At 36.8% G+C, this 19,405-nt stretch overlaps 1 protein-coding gene across 1 annotated transcript; it reads left to right on the forward strand.

Moving 5' to 3' along the window:
• The first annotated feature begins 698 nt into the window (after positions 1 to 698).
• On the forward strand, positions 699 to 9,175 carry palmda (palmdelphin a). The gene is made up of 8 exons (XM_067364062.1): positions 699 to 743; positions 1,913 to 1,993; positions 2,108 to 2,226; positions 3,020 to 3,134; positions 3,302 to 3,326; positions 3,430 to 3,546; positions 4,331 to 5,215; positions 9,135 to 9,175. The coding sequence occupies exons 1-8, from the start codon at positions 699 to 701 to the stop codon at positions 9,173 to 9,175; spliced, it is 1,428 nt and encodes a 475-aa protein (XP_067220163.1).
• The last annotated feature ends 10,230 nt before the right edge of the window (positions 9,176 to 19,405 follow it).

The raw sequence follows: 19,405 nt of genomic DNA on the forward strand, positions 1-19,405 counted from the left end.
ATAGTAAGTGATGTTTTTATGTACTTTTCCACTGCTTACTCTAGTTAAAAGTACTGCAAAATAAAGCAGACAGCATGTCTTTCAAATGCGTTGTCTTTGTGGCTGCATGCAATTTCAAACATGCAGGACAACTGTTATAGATTTATGAGGTCAAAAAGTCAGCATAACTGAACCTAATAAAATGTACACTTGCTAATATATCAGAATTCTGTAGGAAATGCTATCTTTTGTTTATCTTTGCAATATTGTTTCATACTCTTGCATTGCACTGATGTGGCAATCACAGCAGGTCACTTCTGGCCAGTTGTAAGAGATCTTTAACTGAATGAAGCATGAAGATACTTCAAGGGGCAAGTTCTAGCCTAAGGCCTTACTTGGATGTCTATTAAAACCGACAATATCTACAAGGGGGTCACCCACTCAGACACGGGCAACCAAATCCTGTCAGGCAGATTATTTATGGTGCATTGCAGAGACTGTTTTACCACAGCTGCTATTCATGGAAGCACAGTGATCTTTAGAAAGCAGGAAGCAAGTGGTGATGAATGGACATTAATTTATGTATCAAAATATCAGTGTCACTGTATGGAGTTTGACCTACATATCGGCCAACACCCTTTGAGGCCCCACTAATATGAACGATGATTTTATAATGTCATATAAAGGTTAATGTATTTTTCTTTTCTTCCAGAAGCAGGATGGAGGAAGCAGAACTCTTAAAGGAGCGGCTTCAAGCTATTACGGTAACTTCACATGGGGTTGTCTACTTATTTCAAAGCTCTCTGAAATACTTGATTGTGATTGGTAAAATGTTGCAATTACCCCATGATTTACTCACCCTCAAGTCATCCAAGGTGTGTATGACTTTCTTCTTTTGGATGAATACAATCTGAGATTATTTAAAAATAACCTGGCTCTTCCAAGCTATATAATAGCAATGAATGGGGGGCCAGAATTTGAAGCCAAAAAATGTGCATCCATCCATCATAAAAGTACTCCAGGGGGTTAATAAAGGCCTTCTGAAGTGAAGCGATGGTTTTTTGTGAGAAAAATATCCATATTTAAAACTTCATAATCTAATATAACTAACTTCCACCAAATGACCAGATTTTGTGTGAACTATCCCTTTAAATATTTTATACATGCTTTTTAAAAAATTCCTATTTAGCTTTATATTTATTTCAGTTTTACTAGTTTATTTTATTTCAGTTAGTTGTTAAAGGATTAGTTCTCTTTAAAATGAAAATTATCCCATGATTTACTCATCCTAGGTGTATATGACTTTCTTCTTTAAGATGAATACAATCAGAGTTAGTATATTAATAATCACCCTGATGCTCCTAACATTTATAATGGCAGTTCAATGGAACCACCTGTTTTAAGCTCAAAAAAGTGCATCCATCCATCATAAACATGTACTCCACATGGCTCTGGGGGGTTAATAAAGGCCTTCTGAAGCGAAGCAATGTGTTTGTGTAAGAAAATATCCATATTTAACATGTTATAAAATAAAATAACTAGCTTCCGCCAGACTGTATTCAACTTACGAAGAAAGTGTAAAACTCTCACAGTTCAAAGCGCTTACGCTACATCCTACGCCTTCCGTATTCAACTTACGAAACAAGCCTAACTGATGCGATGTCAGTTATGCTTTTCCTGTAAGTTGAATACGGAAGGCGGGTGAGTAAATCATGGTGTAATTTTCATTTTAAAGTGAACTGATCCTTTGACATTTCTAATTTTCATTGATTTTAAGATATTTTTAGTCAAATTTATATTTTATTTCAGCTTTATTTTAATTAACGAAAACAATTTTTAATCGTTTACAACTGTATAATGACAACCGCTTTCCTATCACAGAGTTGTGCTACTGTATAGTTCGTGTCTCTATTTCGTGTCCGTTTGTCCACAGAATAAGAAAAAAATCCAAGAGGAAATTGCCCACAAACGGCTTGAGATCGACAGAGAGAAACTGAAGCTTCAACATGTTAAGGTACCTTCTTGATGTTAGAAGAATAGTTTCATTTTCATCAGCGTTTTACTGAATTTTATAGTTTGAATTGGTCGAAGAACTGAAATTTGAAGTATCTCTATGTGTCTTTTACAGAAAAGGTCCATGAGAGATCTGTGGCTCATGGATGGGATGAACAGCAGTAATGCACAGGAAACCCAAAAAGCTCTTGAAGATGCACAACAAACGAAACACCTCAAGAGTAATATACATCAGTAAGACAAATTATTGTATCTTATGTGTCTTATCGTATTTTTCATTTCATTGGTTTAATTACTGTAGTATTATCCAAACCATATTTTCCACAAGAGAGTGGCTTTTGATCCAAACATTTTGCTATTTAAGATTTTTTTCATAAAGCATGCCAGTTAGTTTGAGATTATCATGGCATAGTAGCATCTTATGAATACAGTTCAAACAATCTGAACTGAAAGGTCTTTTGTATTTAGCTTCAGGAGTTGGCCTGATGTTTCTCAGCTAATGTCATTTGCCCTGTGGTGCCCTAATGAAATCTTTTTAGAGTGAAGTATGAGGCAAGAGGTGTGCAATGCTTTGTAATCGCATTGCATTGTAGTATGGCAATGAAGTCAGAGAAGGATGTTAAAAAAAACTTTTTCCATGTCTTTGAAAAGCTGCTGCATGCAGGTCACACCCTGGTACAAATATTGCTATCTGTGTCATTCTTTGCGAGTGTTTTAAATGATTCAGACTGATGGTGATTCTGACTGAACCTCAGTTGAATGAGAAAGTAAATTCTAACGTCTGTTTTTTTTTTTTTTTTTTTTAAATGCTTTCATACCCTCTTAACAACTCTTTGTGTCTTTAAACTATTGGGTCTAGCATGTCTATGCAAAAAAAAGTGACGGGTGTTTTGACTCTTGTGTGACTTGACCCGGTAACAGAAGCAAGTGTGTGTGTGTGTGTGTGTGTGTGTGTGTGTGTGTGTGAGTGAGACGAGAACTCTAGAGGACTCTTATTTAAACTATTATTGTAACAAATTCTCTGTAGGATAGAGAAAGAAATTGAAGCGTTGGAGAGAGAGGAAATGAACATCTCAACAAATGAGGGGCTGATTCTAAAGAGGCTAAAAGCCATTGAAAAATCTCCAGAGGACATTATTAAGGTACAGTGCTTTTGTTATGGTTCATTTAAAATGAATAGAAACTGTGCCTTTTGCTTTAATGAACTAAAATATATATATATATATATATATATATATATATATATATATATATATATATAAAATATAACACTTTATTGTAGAAGATGATTCTGTTTATGTCTTCACAGGCAGTGAATGCAGATTTCATTTCTGGTAAATACTGTAAAACTACATCACAATCACAACATTCTATGGACCATAAAACAAATTGCAGATTATTTATGAATATTGTAACTTTTTTTTTTTTTCTCCCCAGACCCAATCTATATTCATTCAACAATTCCAAATATGCCAAAGCCCAGCGCACCTCTATTAAACCAGAGGAAGAAACAAGACCTGGAAACTAAAGAAAAAAATGACCAAGCCAAACCTGGTAAACTGAAAGAAGACTTCAAACCATCTTCAATATATTTCTATAATGCAGAACAGCAAAACAAATCAGCAAAAAAAAAATAAATAAATAAATAAATAATAATTAAAAAAAATGGTTTCCCAAACTGGGTTTCACGAATCCCTGGGGAATAGCAGAGTTAATTAATTAATTAATTAAAGCTAAATAATTAAATCATAAGTTTAAAAAAAGTTTAAATAAAAACAATCAAAATGAAACCAAGATCAAAAATTTTATTTGTTTACCTGCTTGTCATGTGACCATTAACCAAATCAGAAAACTGTGAACATGCAAATATATTTTTTAAATTATTAAAATATTCACTTAAAATCTGCAGGGTGTACTTTCTGCTGACAAAAAGGTTTGGGAATTCCTGCTTTAAAAGTGTGTCATTTCTGTGCCAACAAATGGAGAGAAAAAAAATGATGATCGTTTTCAAAGATGTTTCGCTTCAATCAAACATGGCAAACAAAGTTGATCATATGACTATTGGTGCCAATGGTTCTACGATCTACTTAGGCTTACGATGCTTTTGAAATGTCATTGGTTGGTCAGAGTCCTGCCTCCAAAGTCACACCATTGGTAGTAGAGCTAATGTTTTGATACCACTACAGCCACAGTCTCTACACTTTCATGGATATGGACACACAAATGTTTTACTTTATGGTATCCTAGTTTAATATTCAACGATAACAGTAAATATTTAAATATCTTAAAGCAATCTTAAAAATTCTAATATATAACACATTCCATTTGTGTCTTACAGCTTTGTTTGCTATGGAAATTAACGTTCAGAAGGACTTGCGCACAGGTGAAAGCCAAGTGCTGTCCACCTCCGCCATTTCTCCCCAAGAGCTCCAGCAGAGAGGCATTAAAGTCTACGACGATGGCCGGAAGTCCGTCTACGCCTTACGCACGGATGGCCACCAGCCTGGTGCGAACGGAGTGGATGAACTCAGTCCCGTGGAGGTTGAGGAGCTGCTAAGACAGGCCTCTGAGAAAAAGAAGAGGTCCAATCAGGACCCTTCATATCCCTACAACATCTCCCATGAACTACAATCAAACCCCAACAACAGAGAGATCAACAAATCCAATGGATACCAAGATCCCTACAGCATCGACTTATCTGCATGGCCCGAGCTTGTGTACAATGATGGCGTTCACTACCCGGAGGCTGCGGGTCAGAGACTTCCACTCCTTCCAATGCCTGATTATAATGACAGACCAGAGGAATACTATCACAACAGCAATGGGAACCGCTACAGCCGTGAGTTACATAGAGGGGAAAGACACGCGCGTGGACAATATCACAATCGAAGAGAGAACAACCTGGGAACGCGGCATTTGGATTGTGACATCAGAAACCACACCCCGTGCTCGGCCTACTCTGAAGACTCCAAAGTCAGCATCCTGAACGCCATGCCATCGGACGAGCCCGTCACCATGATCTTCATGGGCTACCAGAATGCTGAAGACAACAGCCAGAGCTATGAGGGCTCAGTTCGGGCAGAGCTGGTGATCATTGGAGATGGTGAAGATGATGCAAGCAGGAACATTCACCCTCATCCGAGCTCCAATGTCAACAACGCCTTTTCCTACTCTGCCGGACGGAAGGGAAAAAGAGACGGCGCGGAGGACCCGTCAACTACAGGTACCCGAAAGATTAAAAAAGTCAAGGGGAGACACAAGCCTTGTTGTACCCTGATGTAGTTTCACTAACACTCTATCAGCTCTACTATGATGCAGCTTCTCACCAGACTGGCTTCCCTCACTCTGCATGCTGGACACTGCTGTGGTTTTCAGTTTTCCAGTGTCTTAAACCGCTTTCTGTCCTTCATGTTGACATTTGCTTATGTTGTCCGACAATGTTTGTAGAAACACATTGTCATATGAGCAGGGGTCTTCAACTGCAGGGGTCCAACAATTATCATATCTGAAAGTTAACTAAAAACAAATCTGAGATCTTCTAAATACACTACAGTTTAAAAGTTTTGGTTAAGTACGAGTTTTTAATGTTTTTACGGAAGTCTTTATGCTCACCAAGGCTGCATTTATTTGACCAAAAATACAGTAAAATCAGTAATATTGTGAAATATTTTTTCAAAAAAAACAAACTGCTTTTCTATCTGAATAAATTTTAAAATTTAATATATTTCTATGATGGCAAAGCTGAATTTTCAGCATCATTACTCCAGTCTTCAGTGTCACATGATCCTTCAGAAATCATTCTGATATGCTGATTTGCTGCTCAAGAAACATTTTGTATTATCAGTGGTGGAAGCAGTTGTGCTTTTTTTTTTTTTTTTTTTTTTTTTGGAAACTGGGATGCATTCTCTGATGAAAGTTCTGAGGAACTGCATTTATTTGAAATAGACATTATTAGTCTTTACTATCACTTTTGATAGAGTAAATGCATCTTTGCTGAATAAAATCATTAATTTTTTTTAAATTAATTAATATCTTTCTGACTCCAGAGTCTATGGTATAGTGTATGTCATTGTACCTTCCAAATTACATTTTAATTTCACTTAATATGTTTAAATTGAAAATTCATTAAAAATAATCTGTATTTATTTTCAGAATCACATAAGTATGTAAATGCATTCATACGGGCCTTTCTACATGTTATTAATGGTCAAGCTTAACATGCCTTTTTTAAATTAAATTTTATACAAAATGCGTCTCTATCCACCAAGGGCTCATTGAAAAAAGGTTGAAGACCCCTGATTTCGAGCTTTACCTCCCTCTAGTGGTGAAAGGGCAGAAATCTCTTTCAAATGAATACATGACATATGCAATCTCTCCTTTTTCAACTGCCAAACTTTCTATGCTATATTTCTTTTTTTTCACATCTTGCATATAATTTCCTCACTGTGCTTTTGCCACTTGCAATAATAAGCATGGCAGCATGCCATCTGTTGTGACATATGAACAGTCATGTTTGCTGTCATGGATTGTTTCTTTTCTGTCATGCATCTTTTCTTTTGCTTTGACATTGTTTGTATGAGAGCGTTGTATGAAAAGAGTGAGAGATGAATCTTTGTAATAAAACTGATTGAATGCGTGTTGTTTTTTGTCTTTTTAATATCCTAATAAGCTATGTTTAAAGGGATAGTTCACCCAGAAATGCTAATTAATTGCTAATTAATGCAATTTTTTTAGTATATATTTTCAGTGTTCATTGTAGTTATAGTAATTGTTATGTTGTCTTAAGTTTTATATTATATTATATTATATATATAAATATAAAACTTAAGACAACATAACAATTATTAAAACTAAAATGAAGACTGAAAATATATATTAAAAAATTGCATTAATTAGCATTTCTGGGTGAACTATCCCTTTAATATAATAAATATAAATATATATATATTTATTTTATTATTATTTTTTTCTCACTTTTACTCATTTTAGTACTCCACAAGACTCATTTTGTTTGATTATTGACGGCAAGGTAACATTTAGTATTTACGTTTTTTAATCTAATATTTATATTTTATTTTATTTCAGCTTTAACAACGGTTTTAATATTTTTAGATTTAGGGCACGTTTACACGACAACATTGTAAACGTAAAACTGATTTAAAGGGTTAGTTCACCCGTTCATCTTCGGAGCACAGTTTAAGATATTTTAGATTTAGTCCGAGAGCTTTCTGTCCCTCCATTGAAAATGTATGTACGGTAGACTGTCCATGTCCAGAAAGGTAATAAAAACATCATCAAAGTAGTCCATGTGACATCAGTGGGTTAGTTAGAATTTTTTGAAGCATCGAAAATACATTTTGGTCCAAAAATAACAAAAACTATGACTTTATTCAGCATTGTCTTCTCTTCCGGAATCCTTTCCATTGAATTGATTCCATGGAATCCTTTCATCTGTCAGCGTTGGTAATGCACTTCTACGTCACGGTAGTTGTTTTTGGCGATTAGGACATCCGCGATATTTTGAAGCATCAAAAATACATTTTGGTCCAAAAATAACAAAAACTACAACTTTATTCAGCATTGTCTTCTCTTCCGGGTCTGTTGTCAATTCGCGTTCATGACTCTGCTTCTTCTTCTTTCCTGTTTTACGGTGGTTGGCATCCAGCTTATGGGTGCATTACCGCCCCCTTTTGCTCCGGAGTGTGACGCTGATGACGTGTTATGTAGTGCGCCCGAGCTTCGTTTACAGTCTGTATTCAAGCTATTCTACATTGTTTGTATTTTGGTATTGCTATATTTTTTTAAATGGTGCATAGGTGTGCATGTTGCGGATGTCCTAATCGCGTCACTGTCCGGAGCAGAAGGGGGCGGTAATGCACCAATAAGCTGGATGCCAACCGCCGTAAAACAGGAAAGAAGAAGAAGAAGCAGCGTCACTGTGGAGTGCAAGCGTATACACAACAGACCCGGAAGAGAAGACAATGCTGAATAAAGTCGTAGTTTTTGTTATTTTTGGACCAAAATGTATTTTCGATGCTTCAAAAACCTCTAACTAACCCTCTGATGTCACATGGACTACTTTGATGATGTTTTTATTACCTTTCTGGACATGGACAGTATATCGTACATACATTTTCAATGGAGGGACAGAAAGCTCTCGGACTAAATTTAAAATATCTTAAACTGTGTTCCGAAGATGAACGGAGGTCTTACGGGTTTTGAACGACAAGAGGATGAGTCATTAATGACATAATTTTCATTTTTCTGTTGAAAACGGTGTTGTGTAAATGCCCCCTTAGTTAACAATAGCAACTTTGCAACTAATACATAGTTTGTTTTTTTTCCTGGCAGCAGCTGTCACTATTAACCATTATTATATTGTAAGAACTGCATGAAGTTTTTTTGAAAAGTCCTCCTTTTGTGTTCCACCACAACTGTAACAGCACACACATATTGAAAGTCATGAGTAAATGACAGAATATTCATTTTTGAGTGATCTATTCCTTTAATGCTGAAAAACAAGCTGATTACGACATCCCCACCCACACAAATGTTGCATGAAAAGATAAGTGACTCACAACTTTTGATGCCACACTAACTTACAAACCATTATGGCAATATTTTGCTGCTATAGATTCAATATGAATTATGTCGTATATAACAGTATGCTTTATCTAAAAAAAAAAAAAAAAATAGTGGACACTCCCACACATGACACCCTCTCTGTCATCTCATTGTAGAATAAGCAATCCAGCCCTGTCAATCTTCTTCAGAAACGGCACAGTCTGAGCGCTCCGGTGGTGGGCAGATAATTTGCAGCGCATGTATTCCAACCTTAAGAGGCTTTTAAGAAGGCTGGGTGGTGTGCTTGAAACACTCTTATATAATCAATCTTGGGGATTATATAAATGGGGATAGCTTGTTTCATGTGGACAAATGTCTTTATAGCTTGAGTTATTAAGATTACCCTTTTACTTAAACTGCCTTTGCACACACAAAAGATTAGTCAGTGAGGAGGTGGAACACTGCTGAGAGGTATGGTGCCCGAGAGGGTGCGCATCAGCTGTCCATTAACTTCTGTTTGGTTGGGAGGATAGAATTGAGCAGCTAAATCAATGTCTTTTCTCTCATGCTCCCTACAGCATTACAGATACAGATGGAGAAACTGGGTCAAACCGCATAGTGCCCAACACGCATTTTGTGGAACTCTGAGATTGTCCAAAGTGGCCAGCGAGGCAAGAAACACAAGTCAGCATCTCGGCGGAGTCTTCTGAATGTGAAAGGAGGATGCGATATTAACACTTTTCAAGAAAAAATATTCTATAATTCTATACAGCTTAACATTTTATGACTCTGTCAGTTTCTTTTATTCATAATGGTGCTTGAAAGAAATACAACACACATATCTGCTGTAAATGACACTGACTGATTTGAAATTACGTGCCAATAAAAGGCCATATATGAGACAGTAAGAGACTAAACCTCCAAAAAGGAAGAAATTGCTGTCATATGTCACAGTCTGAAGCTTCTTTTCAGATGTGCTCTTGTTGTAGAGCTAAACCCGAGTGACAGTCAAACCTCACAATGTGTGTTTGTGGCTGACAGCTGTTCGGGACACCTTTATTATCGGTTTATCTGTGCTAATGAATGAGCCTTTCTGTCATGTGTTTTTGTGGGGGTTTTTTTATTCAGATGTCCATGTCAAGGTCATCTTAGTGAGCCCTTATTCATTATAAATGAGGGCTCATTGCTTTTTTTTTTCTTTATATTTAGATAAAATAATAAGTGTTGCCTTTATTAAAACAACTAACAAACATTAAAGGCATAACTCACCCAAAAATGAATAATTTGTCAACATTTTTTCAACCTCATTTTTAAAAACTTTCTCTCCTGATATTCTAAGCTGATCTTTTTATTAGATTTTTTTTATGTTAATTATATTTGACATTTCTGATATTTTTGAAACTCTTTGTCATACAGTGAAAGTGAATGGGGACCAGGGATAGTTGTAGTCTCTATTCATTCTTATTATATGGAAAAGAGCAGCTCGGACAATCTGCTAAATATCTGCTTTTGAGTTTCACAGAGTCATACAGGGTTTTTGTAACAATAATAAATGATGACAGAAATGACATATTTTTAATGAACTGTCCCTTTCATGAAATATTTTTTTTTGGTCACTCTGTAGTTTGCAAAAGTGATGGTACAAATAAATAATAAAATACTAAATCAGATTAAAGCTGATCCTTTAATACACTGAGCCTCTGTATTTGATTCTGTTCACTGGCGACTCGCAGCAAACTGTCTGATAACAGACGTCTGGTGTTTTTTTTCCAGAGCAGTGAGGATTGTGTGCAAAATTTTTTTTTTTTTTTTTACGTATATTCTCCTTTCCCTATATGTGTCTGTGTTTATTTAAGCTTGAGCTTGTCATGTCTGTCAGTGGAGTTACTGTGCTGCCATTGGTCGATTCCCACGCATTCAATCAGAGCTGTGTCTTCTGTCACACACATTAACACACACACACATGCACTCAGAGGAAGAAACGAGACCTTCACTGTTAAACCAGCCGACCTCAAAGCTCCATGACAGTAAGTATTCACATTCCAAACTTTTGTATTGATATGGAATACACATTACTGTAGTGTGACACATCTGTCTGGATGGGTAGAGTCAGTAGTGTGCACCTGTATCTGGTGAGACACATTTTTATGCATCTTCAGAGTTCAAAAAGAGCTCAGATGTGCACTTTTTTGGCGAATTTGTGAATTGTAGTGGGAAGGTCTTAAGGAGAATAGACAGAGGAGAGAGAGAAGATGCCTTTTTTGGTGTTACATTTGCAATTTGTTGGAGAGTACTCATGCTGCTTTTCCGTCAAGTGTGTGGGATGGTAGCTACAAAAACAGAGAGGATGGGGGGAAAAAACATGCCAGTAGCCAGTAACACAGGCAGCAAACAAGACAGAATATGCTCCACCAAACTTATTGTCGTTATTTTTACTCTTATGCTCTGCAAGCAGAATTGAACTGCTTATATTGAGGGAAAAAAGACGCTTTGCCTCATTCCCTGACACATCCAAAGATAATCTACAAGATGCATCGGATCTTTGCATTTGTCAATTTGCAACCAGATCACCCAAAATTGGTGTTGTAAACATGGTTTCTAATTTCACGATCAAGTCATTGGATTTGTTGTTTTACAAAAAGACATATGCAAACATTTGGATATGAAGTTAGAGTGTGGAATTAAACAATGAATAGAGTCTGCATCACAATAGAACAGATGTGGTAGGTGTGTAATAATACATTCTGGGTTATTCCTGGAAAAAACATGTTGATTCATGAGGATTGGTTTGGCTTAGTGGAGGATGAGAGGATGAGTTTTGTCCATAGATAGATAGATTCATAGATAAATACATTCAGCTGGTTATCATCACAAAATGAACTTGTGCAGTGTGATCAATGTCTGTCTTGTACCGCTCATAAAATTTTTAATTAGTGATAATGACCAGCTGGGGTACATTATTACCCAGCTACTCATCAAATAAATAAATATATGTAGGCCCACATGAACTGATCGCTCATTAGGTTTCCCAAACTGCATATAAGTGAGGCTAAATGCCGATATTAAACAATCCAAATCAATGTAAAGTACAACATAGGTTTTTCATCCTCCAAAGTGCAAAAGTTCCCTTTGCCCCAATGTAATATAAAAATACTTAACACTATTAAGTACTTTCCCTTACACCAAAAGAGCACTGAAATAAGGAATTCACACACCACTTCTTTTTGCATTCTTTACTTCAATACAATTAAAGTGATAGTTCAGCAAAAATACAAATTCTGTCATCATTTACTCACCCTCAAGTTGTTTCAAACCTATGAATTTCTTTGTTCTGCTGAATATGGGTAACCCCATTGACTTCCATAGCATTTTGAGTGAACTATTCCTAATCTGTTCTGATGCACTGCCTCTAAAGAGCTCTCTGTAAACAAAAACGCAAAACACGCAAACAGAATGCCGCTTTGATAGTGCGCCTGCATTGAGTTCTTTTTTCTTGAACGGACAAAAACACACAAAATCATGTTTTGTCCAGTATCCTTGTATTAAATGAGTTTTTTAAAATGGTTAATGAAGGTAAAGAGTTGTGAGAAAATGTGTGTCAGATCACGTCTTGCCTCAGGTCTTAAAGTGACAGCAGCCTATAATAAACCTGCTGTTAAAGGGATAGTTCACTCAAAAATAAAAATTATCCCATGATTTACTAACCCTCAAACCAGGTGTATATGACTATCTTCTTTCAGACAAACACAAATGAAGCAATGCGTTTTTGTAAGAAAAATATCCATATTTAAAACTTTTTAAATTCAAATAACTAGCTTCCGGTGAACGACCAAATTTATAATGTTCTAAATATGGATATTTTTCTTACAAAAACGCATCGCTTCGCTTCAGAAGGCCATTATTAACCCACTGGAGTTGAATGGATTACTTTTTTTTATGAATGGATGCATTATTTTTTATTCAAAACGCAGCCCCCCATTCACTGACATTATAAACCTTGGAGGACTAAATATCTCTGATTGTGTTCCTCTCAAAGAAGATAGTCATATAGGGTGAGTAAATCATGGGATAATTTTCATTTTTGTGTGAACTATCCCTTTAACTCGTCTGTGTCATTACTGTTATTCAAAGAACAAAACAGAGAAAATCACTCACTGCTCTCCACTGAACAACTTTTGGAGCTTTAATAAGGATTCATCTGTAATTTTATAATGTATGCAGTGAAAACAGTGAAGTGTTTGATTAGCTATTCAATTTCTGTATATTTACAAAAAAAAATATCAAAAACAGAGAAAACAATAACTAAGAGGGCAGGTAAAAACCGGAACCGTCCTGACTGGACCAGCAGAAAAAAACAGCATTGAGCCCTGATATAAATGTGACATTAATTACAATGAGTTTATGTGGAGATTGTTTAAGTTCACTTAAATTAAAAGTTGGTCTTTTTTAAAAGCCAGTTCATAAATTCATAGCTTTCAATTATGTTATGCTGAATGGCTAGAATTAATTACGGAAGAGGATTAGGGCCAAGCAATAATAAAAAAATAAAACCATCTCGAGATTAAAGTTGTTTAAAAAAAGTCGAGATAAAATGTTGAGAATAAACTCGTTAAATTACGAGAAAAAAATCGTTAAATTTCGAGAAAAAAGTCGAGATAAAATGTTGAGAATAAACTCGTTACATTACGAGAAAAAAAAACTCGTTGAATTTCGAGAAAAAAGTCGAGATAAAATGTTGAGAATAAAGTCATTAAATTATGAAAAAAGTCGTTAAATTACGAGAACAAATTCGTTAAATTAATTACTTTATCCTCATAATTTAATAAGTTTATTCTCAACATTTTATCTCGACTTTTTTCTCGAAATTTAACATTTTTCTCATAATTTAACGAATTTGTTCTCGTAATTTAACGACTTTTTTTCTCGTAAAAACGAGTTTATTCTCAACATTTTATCTCGACTTTTTTCTTGAAATGTAACGATTTTTTTCCTCGTAATTTAACGAGTTTATTCTCAACATTTTATTTCGACTTTTTTCTCGAAATTTAACAACTTTAATCTCGAGATGGTTTTATTTATTTTTTATTATTGCTTGGCCCTAATCCTCTTCCATAATTAATGGCTAAAATTGAGAAAGAGAAAAATCAATTTATTAGAGACATCAGTATCAGTTATACTATATATACTATATTATGCTATATATAGGCATAGTAACCTTTAGTGCTTTACTGTAAAGATGCAATTAAACAAATATTTAAAATATAGCCTACTGTCTTCATGTTGTTGCTACATTATTTTGGAGAATTAAAAAAAGATTAAAAATTATATATATATATATATATATATATATATATATATATATATATATATATATATATATATATATATATATAAGAAGAGTCCAAGAGTGACCTTGGTCAGAATATTATAGACTGCATGTTCAAAAATCGCGTGGGCAAAGCCAAGCGTTCAATAGTTGGTTGAAAAAGTGTGGGCGCCTAGAGGGACAGAGCGGCTCCCTATCAGTGCAACCAGTGCTGGCGGGGCTCAGGCATTGCTGTCGTTTCTGTCAATATCTTTACGTGCTCTATTTCACATTTGACAATTGCTGACGGATCGATAGGTCTGAACAGGAATTTGTCGCGAGCTTGATTTTCCTTCTTCGAATTCAACCATATGAATTACTCGCGACGCGTCGCCATTTGGTTACTCGCGTTATCTGTGCAAATTATTCAGGCATGTGCGTATTGCGGTAGATTGGAGATGATATCCGTTTGGCTCCTCTTTTTAAAGCTGCTGGTAGGTATCAAAATACTGAAGCTTTGTGCATCTGTTGCATCTGTATCTGCTTTGGCGAACATCTGCATGCGCAAGGCACGAATGATGCAGGAATTATGTGTGCTGCATTTGTACTGTCGTGCTTGGCAGAGTGCCTAGTGTATTTAAAAAGAGTTATGATTCTGCATTGTCTATATCCGAAATCACCTTGACTGATCGGTATGTTTAACTTAAAGGGATAAATAACCTTCATCCCAAAAAGCAAACCCATAGTGTTGCGTGTAAAACAAAATGAGATTTTAGGCAGAATGACATCAGTCCCCATTCACTTTCATTGAACAGAAACAAAATGCACTGAAAGTAAAAGGTGACTGAGGCTGTTAATCCCCAACACATCTTAATTTTGGGGTGATCTAACCCTTTGATGCAACAGTCACACTTATTGGATAATAACTGATGACATAATTTTGCTATCTGCAGAATTCCACCTCTGGCAATGTGGATGTGATGTTCAGACATCGGAAATGTATTTTCCAAAACAGAAAGGGTTGATCTGGGGTTAATGGTGGTCACAGCACCAGCAGGCATGCATAAAAGTACATCCTACCCGCTCGATATGAGCAATAGATTTGTTTCTCTGTCTCTCTTACTGGATAAACTCAGGCTGATAGCTCTAATAAACATACTGCATGTCATTTTGATAAGGTTGTCTCTGACTATAGTGAGCTGCTTCTACATGGATCTTACTGTATAAGAAACAAGACAGCCTCCTCAGATAGAGCATGTTGCCAGGCAACCACTACTTTTCTGGGGAAAAACACAAAACAGACTTTATGATCACCCACATACTGCATTATTATTATAGAGGAATGATAAACTATTAAGTGATAAATAAGGAAAAAGGAATTATTGTAGCTAGACCGAGTACATCCAATTAGCTTTTCGATTGATAGTACTTTCAAGAATGTAGTGTACACTGTTATTAGAAGTAATACGCTATATCGCCATAACATTTTGGCAACAGATTACAAGCAATATTATTAATTAAATTCAACAAATAGAATTGAGTTAGAATTAATCAAATTAATTCCTTAAATGTCAACCATTTAAAATGAGTAAAATTTAAACAAAAATATCTGAATAACAGACAGACGTCAAAGATTAATTAAGAACTCTTTATTTTATATTGCCAACATTGAAGACATCACTGATGATAACAAGCAGAATCACTGAAAGAAAGAGAAACACATGAAGCAACAGAGGTTTAGATGTTGATTTTATTGAAAATGTTTGGTCGCCATTATGGTGATCGGTGTTTTGTTTTTATGTCACTTTGTGTTTTTTTAATGGTGTTTGCTAATTTTACACATTTTAAATGGTTAACTTTTAAGGAATTAAGTTGATTAATTCTAACTCAATTCTTATATGTTGAATTTAATTAATAATATTGCTTGTAATCTGTTGCCACAACAGCGTATTACTTTTTACAGTGTACTTTCTCAGAAGTGTTACCTTTCTCTTTATTTAAGCTTAGAAGCTGTTTAGAGTTTTTATTTCAAATGATCTACTTTAAATTAGGAGTAAAATTTAAGCAGATTTTTATTTATTACATATTTTGTGCCTCAGCCTACATTGAGATTGCATGCTTTTTGTCTAGAAACCACTTCTCATGCTTTATTTGTTATCAAAAAGGTCCACCCACTTATATCTCACAGCATGAATGCTAGAATAGCTTGATGAAACTAAAGCGATACTGTGCAATTCTGCTGAAAACAGCACAAGGCTGGTTCTTCTAGATCAAGGTTGTCTATGTTAATTATCCAAGATTTTTCAAGGAGCAAGACTAAGAGAAAACATTTTTTTGCGTTTTGTCATGTTTGATGTTTTGAGTCTTCCTAAGCTTGGTTCCTTTAATTCTAAACAGATCTTTTTCAATGTAACTTTCACAGAGAGCTACAGCTGGTGTGCGAAGGTTATATGGAAGTGAACTAAATGAAGACATAAGCACCTCTGTAAATCAGCAACAAAAAGAGCAGCAATACCTCTCTGAAACAGTCACCATGGAGACCAGCCAGCTTTCAGAAATGGCTGATCTAACAGACTGTAAAATGGATCCTGGGTGTACAGAGGACACTGAGGAGGTAAATGAATGTTTTGTCACATATTTCTCAGAGTGCCTGGATACCAGAGAGAGCAACCCCCATGAAGACCTCGATGGGCAAGGCAACAAAGGCATAACCAATGAAAGTGATAGCTCAGGTGAATCTGATGGGAGCAAAGAATCTCAAGAAAGCATTATGGTCAAGGTCAACGAAGAAGAACAGCCAAATGGTACAGAATCTTTGACCTCTGAGTCTCATGAAGACCCTAACCTGAACGACCAACCAGAAGAGGAAATGGAAATCATCAATTCTGATGAGGCTCAGGAAGAAGAACACAATGAACCTGAGGAGAGGGTGGAGGCAGAAGAAGAATCTGTGCTGGAGCAGCAAATGAATGAGCTAGTGATTTCTGAAATCCAGACTGAAACTTGTCCGGATATGGATCGAGATGACCTGAGTGACTGTCTGCTTGTGGAAATGGCTATCATTTCATCAGACAGTGATGCTGAGGAGCCGTGGAGATCTATAGTTCCACCAGCTGTTGACAAAGAAGAAATTGAAGAGAACGGTGATCTCCTGGGTATGGATGAAGCAGAGCCGTGGAGATCTATAGTTCCACCAGCTGTTGACAAAGAAGAGATTGAAGAGAATGGTGATCTCCTGAGTATGGTTGAAGCAGAGGTAAACCCGGAAGACCAATCAAGGCAGGAAGACATTGAAGTGATTGATAGCAATGCTGAACCTGAAGATGAAGCCCTGGCTTTGAACATTATTGAAACTGAGATTCTAGAACAACCAGAGTGTCCCACTGAATGTGAGCTGCAAGATATTTCTTTGGACTCCTCTGTCCATTACTGCAGCTTAACAAAGATCGCAGAGGACGAAGATGAGCTTGGGAAAACCTCAAAGCACAACCTACAGCGCCTGTCTTGTTCAACTTCAGAGCTCGACAAGAAGTTGCCACAGGACTTCTGCGTGGTTCAGGAAATAAAGAGCGAGAACGTCAGCACAGAGCATCTGGATTTTAGGATGACTCGCAAGCAATGGCAGAAGATAGAAGAGCAAACCAAGGGTCTGGTGCACCGGCCAGTGATGAAGCAGGGATCTTGCCAAGGTGGGCACAGCTTCATGTATACGCCTGTCCGCAACATTGATCGCCCCAGAAGAGACCCTGACATAGAAAGTCTCGGTCTGGGGGATTACCAGTACACTCAATTCAGCCCCTGTTCGGAGGACTCTGGCCTGGACGACACAAGCTACAGGTCCCCTTACGATGAGCCGGAGACTCCAGTGGAGCGGGAGATCCGTGAAGCTCTTGAACGAGAGGAGAATTTCAGACGAGAGAGGGCAATGGCAAAGATGTCTGCTGGTGATGCTATACCAGTTCAACCAAGGCCTAGTGCTCTTCACCACAGCAGATCAGAGCCTGGGGAGAAAGGACGGATGTTTGACACACCGGAGGACAGATGCAGGTCTCAGAGGTCCCCTAGTACAAGAACTCCAACTTTGTCTATCACTGCTTCTTCTGGAAAAAGTCCCACATACCATGAAATGACCGCCAATAATGTCATTATACTCGAGCCCGATTCATACCCCACCAGTCCACGTAATCAAGGGAAAGGTGGGCTGCTCTCTCCAGGGACGAGCAGTTTTCAAGAATGGTCATCAGACATGAACAACGTGATCATCCTGGAGACATCGAATCTCATCATTCGAAGTGCCTCGGAATTCTGCCTGAGCACTGCATGTCAAGAGACACAAGAGAGCACGTTTCAGAACAATCCCTTCTTCAAACTGCGCTCTCACAGCACGCAGTCTCTGGTGGATCAGGAGATAAAGTTGGTGAGGCAAAGAGAAGAGGAGCTTAGGAGGCAGAGAGCACAACTATATGTAAAGGAGAGATATGACACAGTCCTCGTGTCCCCCAGCCAACTGCAGAATTTCAATTATGAGAGACCAGGTAGCACATTTAGCAACCAGTAGAGCATGGATGGACAACTCCGGTCCTGGAGGGCCAGTGTCCTGCAGAGTTTATCTCCATCCCTGATAAAAACCCACTTGCCTATAACTTTCTACTAATCCTAAAGACCTTGATTAGCTGGTTCAAGTGTGTTTGATTAGAGCTAAACTCTGCTGGAAACTGGCCCTCCAGGACCGGAGTTGTCCATCCCTGCAGTAGAGTATTTACTTTATTGATGTTATTACATAAAGACGCAGTTCAGCAAATGTCCTTTCTTTTATTTGGACACTTTACAGGAGAGGTACTAGCAAAATCTAAGTCATCCCCCTCATCTCCATCGAAGACACGCAAAATGGATCGCTCCGCTTTGTCCTGCGACCAGAAGGTACATTAAATTTAGGCATGCTGATTCAAAGTTGCAGATTTTAAACTTCATATTTTTCTGTTGGTCATCCCATGTATCATATATAACTGTTCTGAATTCCATTGCAAAGCATCTGTTTTTCACATTTCACATTTTGACATCTCATTGATCTGTGCCCATTTCACCTTGAAACTGGAAACTGCATGCAGTTTTACAGGTGAAGCTTTCTCCTTTAGTTCCCTGAGGCTCCTTACCCTCGAGTCAGACGAAAAAGTGCCCTGGCCCAGAGGTGGGAGGCAGGTATCTTTGCCAATCATCAGCAACAAGACTGAATGATTTGCCTAAATGAAGCACCGAAGCACAAATCAAGTTTCCATTACAGTATAAGCATGTAGAAATAGATTCAGAGTAAAACATTCATTAGTACAAACCTGGAACTTAATAGGTGAGTAAATATATTCATAACTGATGTCATACCCTTTTTCATTTTTTTGGATGCGAATAGTATTTTCATTATCTTGGGAACACTTTTATATTATTGCAGATGACAAATTTATAAAGTAATGCATTCCTAAATTGCACTATGTACAAAAATAATGCCAAACACTGAGAAATATATTATTCTGATTTCACATAACATACAGT

Source organism: Chanodichthys erythropterus, chromosome 16, assembly GCF_024489055.1.
Source record: "Chanodichthys erythropterus isolate Z2021 chromosome 16, ASM2448905v1, whole genome shotgun sequence".
NCBI lineage: Eukaryota > Metazoa > Chordata > Actinopteri > Cypriniformes > Xenocyprididae > Chanodichthys > Chanodichthys erythropterus.